Source organism: Pteronotus mesoamericanus, unplaced genomic scaffold (genome assembly GCF_021234165.1).
Source record: "Pteronotus mesoamericanus isolate MK-2021 breed Mesoamerican mustached bat unplaced genomic scaffold, CSHL_Meso_final contig_73, whole genome shotgun sequence".
Lineage (NCBI taxonomy): Eukaryota > Metazoa > Chordata > Mammalia > Chiroptera > Mormoopidae > Pteronotus > Pteronotus mesoamericanus.
In genome coordinates this window covers 33,355,304-33,370,653 of record NW_026555245.1, presented here as the reverse complement: position 1 = coordinate 33,370,653, position 15,350 = coordinate 33,355,304, and the positions used below count along the sequence as shown (strand labels likewise).

The window sequence follows — 15,350 nt, the reverse complement described above, 5'->3', positions numbered from 1 at the left end:
TTGGTAGTTTTTTCTGCAGTAATATTCTGGTTCACAGGAGGTCAGGACTACTTATGGAGGAATTATACTTTTATTCTTAGATCTGGATGTGATATTGATTTTCTGAGTACATAAAGAAACATAATGAAATCCTCTGTGAAGACCTTTTATTGAAGAAATAGTAAACTTGTTGGGCTTGTGCATTTTACTCTTTTATTACAGTGGTTCTTAAAGCATGCTAGTGGGAAGTAGTTGGTGCTTCCCAATTTTAATTATGTTTTTGGTTTACCCATGAGAGAGCACATTAAATATTTTGATTAAAGTCTCTTGCTGGACTAAAGGTTGATGGAATTAATTTAGTTCATAAATCAGATTTTATTTATGAAATCCATTGAACCTCAAGATTCTTTCTCAAAGTAGAATTTTGTACTAAGATATACTATCAGAATTCTATAGGAGCCAGACCCAGCCTTCCTACTCCCCAGTTTAATTCACACAAATTCTCTTAATATGGGAAAAAGAAATTGTATTAAGTATATTTTGATTTCCACATTTGCCCTCTTCCAAGAACCTGGCTCTTCTAGTTATCTTTTTTTTTTTTTTTTTGATAAAAAACTAAAAAGTTATCTTCTAGTTATCTTTAGATACTTAAATTATAGGTTGGAGTTTTGAAAGGAGGTACGGGGAGGCTTTTGGTGATGAGGGATAAATGCTTATTGGTATGTAGAAAAATATTACTGCTTGATAGCAGAAGATAGTATTGTTATTGGGATGTGGAAATAAACTTGTTCCTCAGAAGTCTTTACTGTAAATGGTATTTTGTAGTAAAACATTTCATTAGTAATGTGTAATGTGGGTAGGCTACTTAAAGTTTTTTTTGTATGCAGTTCAGCTATTATACTAAGTATTTTATTGGTATCATTTTACATCAGTATCAATGTAGTTAATTGGGAAATTCATATGTAGATACGGTCAACCACTGTTTAATTAAAAACCTGAAATATATGTAGTTTTTAGAGTAAATGTGTCATTAGCCCTGTCACATGGAGTTGTCATTCACAGGTACTAAAATATAGAGTTCTCCGTATATCTCATGGCTGGTTTTGTTCAGAGTGATTTGATGGAGGCTTCACTATAATTAAAACAAGAATTTAGTGACTGATGGTGCCTTTGCTGTACACTGTGGACACTAACTTTCTTTGTACTGGTTTCTGGAAGGGAGGGTTTCATGATATTTCTAGTGGTGGTGATGCAGTTCTTTTTGGACCATTAACCTCTGCAGTTTCTTCTTTACTGCTTTTCAAAGATAAGGGCAGTATGATCTTGCATGCCTGTCAACAAAACATCCTTAATCTTAGAAATTGAATTACATGCCCTGGCTGGTGTGGACCAGTTGGTTGGAGTGTCATCCTGTAGACCCAAAGGTTGCAGGTTCTAGTCCCAGTTGGCTCAAGCTGGGGAGGCCGGGAGGCAGCTGATCGATGTTTCCTCACATTGGTGTTTCTTTCTCTCTCCCTCTCTCCCTTCTTCTCTCACTAAAAGCAATGGAAAAATGTCCTTGGGTGAGGATAAAAGAAAAAAAATAACTGGAATTCTGTGAATTCCAATATTATAGCTTTCTCTTTTTATAATTCTAGTTATTATTTCTGTTAATTTTGGAGATACTATAACAGCAAATGAAAATGAAAACATAAGAGCTAAAATTTCTAAGAAATCACTTGTCAAATTGTTTCAAGTTCTTTTTTTAGGCTTTCTTTACAGCCATAGATTTAGTTCTAATCAGAGCATGAATATAAGTCTTATTTATTTTCTAAACATTAAGATAGCCTAAATGCAGGACTTTTTTAGCACATGTATGTTTACTTAATATTATATTACCAATTTTCACTTATAATGGCTTTGTAACATTTTGTTTATTTTTAGACTTAGGTTCTCAATATTTTTACTACTAAAAAAGCATGCCACTTTTTTTTTCCCTCTTTTGGAAGTGCTCTTTCCTAAGGATAAATTCCTCCAATGAGATCAACACCCTTTCTTTTGATCTGTTACAGTGCTGGTATGTCACGGGCCTCAGTTTTGGCATGGCAAGTAGATAGAGAATAAGTACTGAGCCAGGACTGCTTTAAAGTTGTCTTAGATTGAGATATTTGTGTTAATTGCATGTTATCAATTATGAGAGAGAAGATACAGAATATATTTGCATTTTTCTTTATTATGAGGCTCTGCAGGAATGATTGAAATAGAAAAATGTGATGGCATTTGTAGAACCTCATCCTCAAGTGACATGTATTAATTGGTGATTAGTCAATCTGTCAATCAGTGACAAATATGTACTGTACTACCAAGTACCAGGTACTGTGTTAGCTCCTGGAAATAGTCTTTGTAAAGATGTAGTCTTTGTCTTCAAGGAGCTCACCGTCTTGTGATGGCATCTTAGTGGCCTTGGTGCATAGATTGCTGGCTCTGCTTCACAGGGCTTTTGTTCATTTTAATGTTGAGTTTTTTAAAAAATTAAGATAAAATTGCAATAGTTATGTTTTTGCTTTTGCTATCTGGATTATAGCCTGTTGAAGTGAAGCTGAAGCTTGAGCAACTTCAGTGATTTTGAGTTGTTTGGAAGGTAGATAATTCCAAGAAGGGCATACTTGAAAAAGTTTGGAAAAAAGCATATTTGCTATTTTACGAAATATTTGCAAAGCTGTTAATTTTATACTTCTGGCTATGAACAGAAAGTAAAGCAGTGACATGATTAATGTTGAAATGTGGTCTCTTTCATTTAACCTAGAATGGAAAAGCTTTTGGCCATAAGCAGACACAGTCCATGATTGAATTTGAAATATTTTTTCAAAGTGAAGATAAATGGTTAAAGTTGTCATTGCTTTGAAGGCTTCAGAAATTTAATAACTTATTTTATATATAATGAAAAGGTGCATAAGTTTTTTTATATTTACTTAAGGGGGTAAGAGAATCTAAGAGATTAAGGAATACTATGTATAGAATGCAGCAAAGTGAATGACCTTATGATGATAGTAAGTGTAATGTATTTACTATAGAGCAGAATTCAGCATAAGAGATACTGATTTTAGACATGAATATCAAGAAAATCTTAAAGGAAAAGTCTCTGCTGCAATGAAATTATGTGACCTGAAGACTGAGGACATTGTAATAATGCCATTTTAATTAATTGAGTTTTCAATTTGTTCTTGCCCTGTACTCAAGTTTTTGAGTGTTCACCTAGTCATTTAACCCTTGTAAAAAAATGCTGTTCATTTAAAATATATAGCAGGTAAGACAAATACTCATAATTTGGGAGGCTGATACACAAATTGGACTGGAATACTGTTCTAATTGTCACTATACCTCCCCAGAATAAACTGCCTTTTGATGACCGGGACGAATTGAGTGAAATCGTAACGGACAGATACGGGGCAGACATTTTTATTTTTATTTTTTTTTAGAATGTTCAGAAACATAAAGTGAATGGAATTCATTCCTACTCCTAACTTGGATTTGTTATCTTTTTTTCCTTTTAGCCCAGCTTCTTTCCTGTTGCAGCCAGTTTTATCATCAGATAGAAACAATGTTACAATATTTGAAAAGGTACATTTAAAAACAATTTTTAATTAATTCTTACTAACCTCTTCTGCCTTTATCATACTAACTTATGATAAAATATTTATTTTTGTTGATACCCCAATTAAATGAAATTAAAATTTTATTTTCACATTTTCCAGTATTTGTACATTATGTGCTATTTCTATTCACATATTCCCTGTTGCTTCTAAATGGGAATATTGGAATTATTTAATTGTACCACTAAACGGATAATTTCACAGTAATGTTAATAAACTTTTATAGATTTGTGATAACTCAAGAACCTCTAATGAAAGTCAGATATGATTATTAAGGTTTTAACATCATATGTCTGTTTTCTTCAGGACACAAAGATGAGAACATCTAGAGAGAAAAATGAACCAGTTTCTAAGAAAACATTACAGTATGAAGGAGAAGACGTTCCATCATCAGATACTTCAAAGAATACAGGAAGCAGTGCATTAGGAGGATCTCTATCAGTTAAAAAAATCGATCCATTCCAAAAAGAACAAGATCATCTGGCAGAAGAGGTTAGAAAAAGATTGTAACAAGTATATTGAAATATCTATTATTTTCTCTGTAGTCTTGTGATTAAAATTGATGTACAGTTAATTAGTGATTTATTGGGGGAAATTTGGTAAAGGAGGTCACAGATAATCAAAATCATGGCTAAAACAAAAATGGTCCTCCCCAAAAGTAGAAACATTTCAGTAGAAGTATGAACTTACTCATTTCATCCATGGTTTAGAACTCATGTCCCATCCTATAAATATCCAAAAATACAAAAATAATACATTTAAGATAGTTTTGGAGTTAACCATTATATCTCAGTTGTTGGGTAAATACCCAATGGTTATATCTTTTTTTTTTTAAAGAGAGTAGCTCATTTTGTTTTAAAAAGATTGTATTTATTTATTTTTAGACAGAGGGGAAGAGAGGAGAAAGAGAGGGAAACATTGTTTGGTTGCCTCTTGTGTGCCCCCTACTGGGGACCTGTCCTGCAGCCTAGGCATTGTGCCCTGACAGGGAATCGAACTGGTGACCCTTTGGTTCACAGGCTGGCACTCAATCCACTGAGCCACACCAGCCAGGGCTATACTCTATTAAAATACTCCAGGAATGTTGTCTGCTGCTTAGCTGATCATCCCTTTTTGGTGTATGTGTTAGAGCAAAGATTGCAGTATCATATTATCACTGAATGAAGATTTTTGTCCTGCTTTCTAAGTATTTAAAAAGTAATTAAGTGTATCATTGTTTTTGATCTAGGTTTCCTAATGCTGTTCTATTTTTTATTGGCAAGTGACCACATACTACCACTACTGCTCATTATTATTACAGAACTCAGTTTACACAAATTAAATGCTCAAGCCCTTCTCTAATGTTATTTTTATTACAGTTTTCCACAGTGTCCTTTAGCTACTTTATTCCTGAGAGACTGAAAGAAAAATTTGGTTTAGTACATACTGCTTTGGGTATTGGAGTTCCTTCCTTTATCTCAATTCTGATCATAGTAAATGAATATTGTTGAAATAAGAATGTTGGATGTCAGACAGTTTTCTTGTTTGTAACATGAGAAGGTTGGGGCAGTTTTATGGTCACTAAATATTTTTAAAGGTTTTCTTTACTTACTTTTAGAGAGAGGGGAAGGGAGAGAGAGAGGGAGAGAACCATCAATGTGGGAGAGATAACATCTATCAGTTGCCTCTTGCATACCCTCAACTGGGAACATGGCCCGCAACCCAGGCACGTGCGTTGACCAGCAACCTTTTGGTTTGTGGGCCTGGTGCTCAATCCACAGAGCAACACCAGACAGGGCTCTAAATATTTTTAAATCTCTAAAGTTAGATTGTTTTCTTTGTTATTTGATGATACTAAAGAAAGGATGGTCAGTCTGTTTTTCTTTCCTTATATGGAAGGAAAGGCACGTTTTCTGGTTAAAAGGATTTATAGTAGTAGTAGAAAAAGATGGGATGGAAAAGTCCTAAAATCTCATAAAGCTCTGAAAATAAAGTAAAATTAATCTTATTTAATAATGTTTGTGACAAGGAATGTTTAGAGTTTGAATTTCAAAAAACCCTCTGTTTTCATGAGAGGGGGTAAATATGGGTTAATTTGATTATGGTTGTAAATTTATTTTTTAGGGATTTCAAGGGGTAGGTATTTTAATTTGCATATTTTTTGGGTTTTTTCCCCAGGTTTTATTCACTTTTAATTAATGTGGAGTGCTATTTTCTTATTGTATACTTTGTTTTCTCTATTTTAGAGTGTATCTATGCCTTGTTTACTAATTCATATTTGATAGTGAGGTTTCTGGCAAAGAAATATGTTGTCAGAATGTATTGTTTATTAATAGAAGTGTTACTGTGCAAATGGTTTATAATTAAGAATCTGCTTGCTTTAAACTAGTCCTTTTAGCAGATACAGAGTTGTGAAGCTCAGTGGAATGGCAGATAGTTTAGTTTTAGGTCACTTTGTAGTCAGAACCACCCCCCAAATCTTCCTAAGTAAAAAGATTCTTATTTTTTCTCTGCTTTGTAATGGGATATCCATTTCAGATAAGGATGGAAACAGTTTTGTGTTTGATTTCACCTTAAAGGATTGTGCCTAGTCTGTGAGTATCTGGGAGATACACTGTTGAGTTTATTTTTGTGTCATCTGCAAAGAGAAGGGCTGCTGACCTTGAAGTGCTTCCTGTTATTATCAGGGCTTTTGTTGCTTTATACCAATGGCCTTAATTTCTGGGTCATTTTTGCTTTACTTTTTCTTTCCTGTTTTAGGTTGCAAGGACAGTTTTATCTGATTCACCACAGCCCTCTCCGGGAAAAGAAGTAAAATTAGAGGAACTAATTGACTCTTTAGTTTCTAACCCATTCTTAACAAGAAAACAAATTCCCCGAACTCCAGAAAACTTGAGTAAGTTAATAATGCTTTCTTTCACTTATTTTCTTTTTTAGACATTACTATTTTTAGAACTGTGGTCTGACAAATCTTCTGGAAGCCTGCTCTAAAACTCTTTTTTTATCTTTAAGTTTAGTGGCAATGACTCTTTATTTGTTTTGATATAGGAGACTTTACTGAAGTATTACGTGGGCACATTGTCACTTATATGGCAGTCCTTTTCAGTTGTGCTATTTTGCCCTGATACTGTACAATTGTGTTTTTTTGTCTTCCTTTGCTTTTTCCTGGAAAATATTTTAGTTGCTCACTTTAAAAAAAATACTCTGCCTCTACGTCTGATCTGTGTTCCGCATTTATAGATTATTGAGGCTGTGATCTCCCAGTCAACAACCATGAGCAGCAGCCAAAAACTGTGTGTTCAGAGATCTTTTCTACCCCTCCTAAACTAGGCAGAATGCCAAATACTTTTTTTCTTATAATCTCTAATTAGTGTAGGTAAAGTTCTGATATTGACCTTATGTAGGCACATCATCCTGGCTGAGTGATTAAATATAATTTCCGTTTTGCTGCTAGAAATGATATACGCAAATTTAAATTGGTTTAATTCAGGTTGTATCTACCCACAGCCTGATGGTGGCTGGCAAATGACAGCCTATGAACCAAATCTGGCCTGCCCTATGTGTAAATAAAGTTGTAGTGAACACAGCCTTGCTCATTTGTTGACATACTGTTTATGGATGCTTTTATGCTACAATGGAAGAGTTGAAAAGTTGCCACAGGCCAGATGGCCTGCAAAGCCTAAAATATTCCTATCTGGTCCTTTAGAGAAAAAGTTTGCTGAACCTTGGCCAAAATATCTTTATTATTAAAAATAAAAAAGATTTTATTTATTTATTTTTAGAGAGGGGAAGGGAGAGAGAGAAACATCAATGTGTGGTTGCCTCTTGCATGCCCCCTGCTGGGGACCTGGCCTGTAACCCAGGCATGTGCCCTGATTAAGAATCGAACTGGCGACCCTTTGGTTTGCAGGCCGACATTCAATCCACTGAGCCACATCAGCCAGGGAAAAATACATATTTGTTGTTGTTTTTTTTAAGATTTTCTTTCTTAATTATTTTAGAGAAAGGAGAAGAGAGGGAGGGAGGGAGGGAGGGAGGGAGAGAAACATCCATGTGTGAGAGAAACGCTGATCTTGCATGCCCCTACCCAGGGACCTGGCCTGCAACCCATGCATGCCCTGATTGGGAATCAAACCGGGGACCTTTTGGTTTATGGTACAATGCCTAATCCACTGAGCTACACTAGTCAGGACCAAAATATCTTTTTAATACCTACATTTGCATATGCTGTGTGAAAGTATATGCGTATTTCAGGAACAGCCTTGTTATTGGGTTGGCCAAAAAGTCTGTTTAGTTTTTTCCATAAATGACACATTTTTCATTTTTACCAGTAACTTTATTGATTTTGATATTTTGAGTATGTTGGCTATTCGCCACTACTGGCTTCTAGTCAGTAGAGGCCAGGGGTGCTGCTAAACATCTTCCAATGCGTAAGACAGCCCTACAGCAAAGAATAATTTGGCCAAAATGTCAATAGTACCAAGAAACTTCGCAAACCACTTTTGATACATTCAATCAGTCTACAGCACCTTCTCCATACACTGCACAAATCTTCTTTTGTATTTCAGTTGCGTTTTTTCCTTTCTTGAGATAATAAGTATAATATACCAAAAATGTTGTGTATGCTTTTCCATCTTCCATATTAAAATAGCTACACAAGAATTCACCAATTTTGATTTTAAAAAAAAAAAATGCAGGCTGACATGACCAATCTAACCAAATGGTTTTGAATGAAGTTAAAGACAATAAGTACTACTAGAGCAATCATACGGAAAAAAAAAACTAAATGAATTTTTTTGCCAACCCAATATTTGTGTATAATCAGTTGGAGATGGAGTTCTTTGATCTAGTTGGGCGTTGGTATGTTGTGGAACCTTGTTGTCTATCTATCACATCTGTGGAACATGTACTTAGCCAGTAGTTTTATCTTGACCATTAGAAATGAAATGCTTAATTGCATGCTGTGCTTGGAATCTTAGTAAATTGTGTTTTCTCTCTTTATTTAATTAGTCAGTGATATCAGGAGCTCATGGAGAAAAGCTGTTGAAATGGAAAGTAACGGAAGTACAGAACCAATTCAAATGGATACTGAACATAAAGAAGGATTGCCAGAATCCTTACCTGTGTTGCATAATGAAAGTGAATTTAGCATGGCCAGTTGTTTCTCAACAACCTCTGTATCTAATTATAGCCATTCTCATTTGCCTGAAGAAAAAGTTTTTTCAGATTGCTTCAAGTGTGCACCTCAGAAATGTGTGGTAACCAGTCACATAGGTGAACCAACACCACCATATCAGTCAGATATGTTAAATAAGAAAATCTTTTGCAAGCAAGATATGGAGTGTGTGACTTTACAGAACAAGCTTCTAGAAACTCACCAAGGAGAGACATTCTCCCCTGCTGTAAGCAGTAGGAGAGATGTGATAGGTAGGAATGAAGGTGGAGAGTATATTAAAATATCAGACTACTCGCAAGCTTCTTACAAAGAACCTTCTATGCACAAAAGTATGTTATGGAACTCTTTTCAAATATCAAGTGGAATTAGTTCCAGCAGTTTTAAGGATATTGACGTCAGCATATTGCATGAAACACTTCCAGAAGAAGTTGGTCACTTAAGCTTTAATAGCTCCAGTAGTACGGATGCCCATTTTAAACAGGAGCCAATTAGTCCAATGCACAGTAGCACTTTCCCAGAAGATGTGGGAGAAAGACAGGCTACTCCAAAATCAGACTCCAATTTACAGGCTATTTATAGTAGATATGAGGCTCTTAAAAAGTCTCTTATCAAGAAAAGGGAAGAAACTTACACCTCTAATTCTGAAACACCTGAAAGGCACAAACCAGAATTGAGCCCTACTCCTCAAAACATGCAAACAGATGATACGTTTAACTTTCTGGACACTCAGGATTTGTACACTGACTCTAGAAAACCATCTTTACGCATGTCCCTTGGTGAAAGGAAACGGTCTCTTTCACCACTAATTAAGTTTTCTCCAGTGGAACAGAGATCAAGGACCACAATACCATTAGAACTTTTTCCCAGTTTAAAAGGTAAGATTAAATACACCTGTGCACATTAACGTGTTGAAGTTTTCTTTCTCTCAACTTTTCATTAAAATAGTACACAATGAATGCTACATGATATTTGTTAACATGACAAAATATGCTCCTTATTCTTTCAGCTAAGATAAGAAAAGTGTCCCCGTCACCATTGTGGGTACTTTCAGAATCTCTAGTAATACATATGTAGTTTATAGTTGCTTGGGACAGGGCTTGAAAATAATACCAAAAACCTGAAACCTATTGCTTTTGTAATACAAACTAGTGAAAGTAAATTTTATCAAAATTTTCTTGGCTAGTGGAAGGTGATCCTAAAAAAGTTGAGAAACCTATGTTAAATAACATTTGTGTAACTATAATGTTTGTGATTTGCTTTGAAACAAATTTAGTTGGGGTGGGGTGATAAAACAATTTAGGTCAGTGTTACTAGTTTCCTAGGGCTGCCATAACAAAGTATCACGAACTCTGTGGCTTAAAACAGAGGTTTATTGTCTCTGCAGACAGTAGATTCTGGAGGCTAGAAACCAGCATCAAGGTATTAGTAAGAAACATGTTTCCTCTGAAGCCACCAGAGGAAGATCCTTCTTGCCTCTTCTAGCTTCTGGTAGCCCCACGTTGTCTTTGGCTTATGGCACCATAACTGTATACTCTCTTTACCTCAGTCTTCATATGTGTTCTCTCTCTTGTGTGCCTATGCACTTTATTATGAGGATACCAGTCATGCAGATTAAGGGCCCACTCTTAATCTAGAATGACCTCACCTTAACTGATCATATCTGCAATGGCTCTATTTCCAATAAGGCAACGTTCTGAGGTCCTGGGGTTAAAACTTCAACATATCTATTTGGGGGACACAGTTTAACATGTTAAGAGTTAGTATTAAATAATTACTGAATTATTAAAGTTGGATGAGGGATACATTGGGTTAATCATAATTCTCTTCACTTTTATATATGTTTGGAATTTTTCATCATAGTTAAAAAAACTGCTCTTCAAGCATGTTAAAACAGATGTAGATCTGGTGATATTCGTTATAGGTCACTCTGATTTGCCCACGATAATTAAACACTGTTCTATTGAAAAGTTTTCTAAAAGGGATACATTGATATTCTTTGGGGACCCAGAAAACCTGGAAGGGATTTATAAAAAATTGTTTATTCATACATGTTTAAACTTCAGTCACCTTCAAAGCACTCCCCATTTGATCCAGTACCCCTATTGAGATGTATTTGAACTCGATTTTGATGCCTTTTAGTGCTTCTGCTGTTTTTTGTTTCACCTCTTCCACATCAGCAAGATGTTTCCTTTTGAGGACTTTTTTATCTGGCGAAACAAACAAACAAAATGTTGCTTGGGTTAGATCAGTGAATAAGTAGGGTGGGGCACAGGGATCATGCTGCTTTTGGTCATACTGCTGAACACTGTGTGGTGTGGGCTGGTGCACTAGTAAATGACTCATCATGAAATGGGCAAATGTGTTGAAAGGATATTGAAAAAAAATTCAGTGAAGCCCAGTGCAGCCTCTCACAGCAGTGCCAGCTAGTACACTGATACAGATGGGTTCCTACAACATCCCTTTAGTAGGGGAAGCTTGTACTACCAGAAGATAATTCTGTTTTTTCAGTTCCCCCTCTGGAGACACCTCAGTGAGAATAGTGGTAGTTTTATCACAGTTAAATATCTGTATGTGAACTTTGTACTTAAGAAGACTGAAATTTGCTACTAGGGATCTGTCCTCTTTGATTTTTTTTGTAACGTTTGCTTATTCTTTCTTCCTTTTTAAAATCAATTTTGCAGAAGAAGAAATCTTGAATAAGAGCCTTGATGCAAAAGAATCTCCATCTAACTTGAAGAGATGAAGCAGCAGCCCAGTTAATTTAACTCTGATGCACATTTCAATGGAAGAAAGTTGATTTAAAAACTGACTTATAATTTAAATACACATTGAAAGTATAACTTTTTCAAGTCTAAAAAGTCTTAAGTAATTCCTTTTAACCTTTTCTAATGTTTTTAGGTAAGGAGAGTATATATGTTTGTATTTTCCCTTTGTATGGATATGGGGTTGAAATGCAAAGTATTTGGAAAGTAAACATCAAGTTATGTGAAGCCATTTTGATTTCTTGAATAATCTTGTAAATATTAAGAAAATGGTAAAGTAGTAGTTTAATTTATTAAGCCATAATTTCAGTTAATTAACATAAGGATGAGTAGTTTTTGATGTATTTTTATTAAGTGGTTAACATAATAGCCATTGAATACATTGATCTTTCATTTTAGGAAAATATACAACTTCTATTGTTTCTTAATGGAACATTCTGGTATTGACCAAAAAAAAAAAAAAAAAAAGTGAGAAAAGTAGTGCCTTGAAATGTGTCAAAAGAACAAAGTCTTAGTTTGGAAAGCTCTAAGCAGGCTTAGTGATGAGTTATTCAAGTAGGTTGATTCTGAAAAATGTTTGTTGGAATAAAGTGCATGTGATAAGTGAAGACTAGGGCAGATTGAATTTAGTAAAAAGGAAAAAGATGGAAGAAGGTGACTAGACACCTAAGGAACATTATCAAACTAAATCCATTCAGTGGGTTGTATAGCATATTTATATTTAGTCTAATTTAGACTTTGAGAATTTAACTTAAACAGGCTTAGTGATGAGTTATTCAAGTAGGTTGATTCTGAAAAATGTTTGTTGGAATAAAGTGCATGTGATAAGTGAAGACTAGGGCAGATTGAATTTAGTAAAAAGGAAAAAGATGGAAGAAGGTGACTAAACACCTAAGGAACATTATCAAACTAAATCCATTCAGTGGGTTGTATAGCATATTTATATTTAGTCTAATTTAGACTTTGAGAATTTAACTTAACTCTAGTTTTATATTTTAACAGAAAAGAATGTAAATGAAAAATGTATGTGTGGTGGTGTTTTTTTTGGGGAGGGCACTGTTTTGTGGGAAAAGAGGTAATTTTGATTATATCACTTTCTTCCTCCAAAAATCACTAGTTCCCCACAGCTTGCAGAATAGCATCAAAATAACTTGAGAAAACTTGTTCAGTGTCACACAGCTAAGTCAGTGGTGAAGCTAGGATTTGACCTTATTTTCCTTCCTTAATAAAACACAAAACCCCCTAGAAGTAACTAAAAGGGCAGGACACTAGGACTTGGCTGCAGGAGGGGGAGTCAGATGTGAGGCCTCTTGCACAGAATCCTTCACTCAGTCCTTGCCTCTGTCCAAGGAAAGGGTTTGTCTCTGGCATTCAGGTGAGTACATGCCATGGCCCTCTATGAACCAGGAGGAATGAACACACACTGGAAGGTGATAGTACCAACAGTGCCCCTCTATCTTGCCCCAACCCTTAACCATCAAAAACCTTGCCCACTTGTCTAGAAACTGTCAAGGAGCGGAGAAAAAGGGAAGGGAGAGTTCTGGAAGTGGATGGGCTTAATAGTTATCTTTCTTCACTCATTTTGGGTTATCTCTAGGTGGTTTAGTTGATCCTAGTTTGAAGGCCAGTCTTGTGAGAAAAGCCAGCAGGAAAAAACCCCCATGTATTTATAGTGGAAAAGAAAGGAAAGGAAAAGCTTCTCTTACGGTGCTATATTCCTTTACTAGTTAATACAGAAAATAAGGGACTCTGTAGGTATACTGTGAAACTGTTTTCTAGTCTGTCTTAAGAAAACTCAGTATCTGTAAATCCAAAAAAAAAAAAAAAAAAAAAAATTAGGGAGTAGATAGGGCCATCATTAGCATCTACAAAGTGCCAGAGCCATTCCTACATAGTTTCATTTAATTCTTGTAACTGTTAAGGTAGTGATTATTATACCTATTTTACAGATACTCTGAAGCTGGGGGAGCTTAAGTGACTTGTCTAAGGTGGACTCAAGGAATCACCTGGGACATATCCTAAAAATATATAGATTGTATACATCTAAAATGGGGATTAGGAATCTGCATTTTAAATATGCTTCCTTGGTAATTATCGGACTCGATGAAAAGTCTAAGAACCACTGCTAGGGAATATTCACACATTTAGACCTGGGGTACCTTAAAAAGCAGGTGCATTAGTGTGTATATACTACTTAAGATTGTCAACAATCCGATAAGGAAGCTCAAGTTAGCCAATAAGTATGGGAGGCTCAAAAGATCAAAATGTGTTGAGACATGAAATTTACAAAAACCACATCCTTGTTAGGTGAGTCCTGTCTGTGACAGGCTGAGTTTTTGGCAGTTTCTCATCCTTTGCGTGCTGGTAGTATAAACAAAAATCTCAAATTTTCACATTTCCTCCTAAACCATTTTGATTATGCTTACTGTTTATTCTTCCCTATCCAATACTGCCTGCATAGCTTCCTTTTAAGTGTCTGCTCTATGTTACTTCTTTCTAGTAATTCCATTGCTAATTCCAGAATAGAGTTCAAATATAAAAGCATATTAAGTCTATGTAGATTCCTCTATTCCCCCCTCCACTATGATCCCTGTTTTTTACTGAAATGCTTTGGTGAGCATGGGTCTTTAGAAATCTTAATTCAATTCTGAAGTGGGAATACTATACTTTAGTATGCTAGCTTATCAGAATTACACCTATCCTTTAGGGCTCAGAACAAATCTCACTTCCACCTTGAAGTCTTAATCTCCCCTTTCCATATCCATAATCCTCTGAAATCTATGGTTTCTTAATTTTACTCATTCAGTATTTTTCATTTATTGCTCATATTTTTTCATGGCTGTATGTGTATGTGGCCTTTGTGTCTATACATATACTCCAAGGCAGGGGTCCCCAACCATCCCCTACCCCCACCTCTCCTCCTTGCTGTGCAGTGGACTGATTCTGGCCCATGGCCTGTGAGGAACTGGGCCTCAAGCAAAGCTTGCCTGAACTCTGCCTCCTGTCCCCACCCTAACCCCCTTCCACAAAACCAGTCCGTGGTGCCAAAAAGGTTGGGGACCACTGACTGCTCCAAGGCAAATAATGAAGTATTGTAATTGTTTTCTTTGCCTCTCCTGTGATGGAATTAATGGTAAAGAGGACTACTTGATTGTCATAAAATGTACTTTTTCTTAGATGATACAGAATGTACTATTTAACTATTTGTAAAATAAAGTGTAAATGGCTAGTATGTCACTTTGAGCATCAGGTAATGCCAGAATATCTTAATTATTTGAAATGTTTAAAGAGGTCAAGCGTGGCCCTGGTCTGGTTGCTCAGTTGGTCAGAGTGTTGTCTGATAGCTAAGGTTGTGGGTTTGATCCCCAGTTAGGGCACAGAAAAGAATCAGCCAATGAATGCGTAAGTGGAACACAAATCAGTGTTTCTCTGTCTTCCTCTCTCTCTAAAAATCAATAAAGTTTAAAGGACAAGCATGTAATGTTAATTAAATGAAAAATGTTAAAAGAATACTTGAGGTTAAATAGAAACACTTGGTGTTAATTTAACCAAAACTAAATATTTTGAGACCATTCTTTACCATGTGTTTCTTAATCATGATCTCTTAAGTCAATTTTATCTAAAGAAAAAATAGGAATTCTTGAGGCCTGTATAAAAGGAACCCGTGTTTTTCCTATTCTGAGTATACGAAAATTAAAGAAAATGTAATGTTTAAGGGCATTTTCCTCAATGTAAGGAGAATATTTGCTAAAGTAAAACTCTTTAAGTTGCAGATACATAGTTGCTCTTTCTCCTTACGCATTGTGTATGTCAAGTCTACAT

At 35.4% G+C, this 15,350-nt stretch overlaps 1 protein-coding gene and 1 non-coding gene across 2 annotated transcripts in view; both read left to right on the top strand.

The window, feature by feature from the left end:
* Window positions 1-11,988, top strand: part of HAUS6 (HAUS augmin like complex subunit 6) — a 44,915-nt gene extending 32,927 nt beyond the window's left edge. The window contains exons 13-17 of the mRNA XM_054583192.1: window positions 3,513-3,579; window positions 3,918-4,103; window positions 6,351-6,486; window positions 8,601-9,641; window positions 11,448-11,988. Coding sequence (XP_054439167.1) covers window positions 3,513-3,579; window positions 3,918-4,103; window positions 6,351-6,486; window positions 8,601-9,641; window positions 11,448-11,509 — 1,492 coding nt within the window. The 3' untranslated portion in view covers window positions 11,510-11,988. The remainder of the gene's footprint in view (window positions 1-3,512; window positions 3,580-3,917; window positions 4,104-6,350; window positions 6,487-8,600; window positions 9,642-11,447) is intronic.
* Window positions 3,287-3,417, top strand: LOC129078531 (small Cajal body-specific RNA 8). The gene has a single exon (XR_008529980.1). It is a non-coding gene; the product is annotated as a small Cajal body-specific RNA 8 (non-coding RNA).
* Window positions 11,989-15,350: the final 3,362 nt, after the last annotated feature.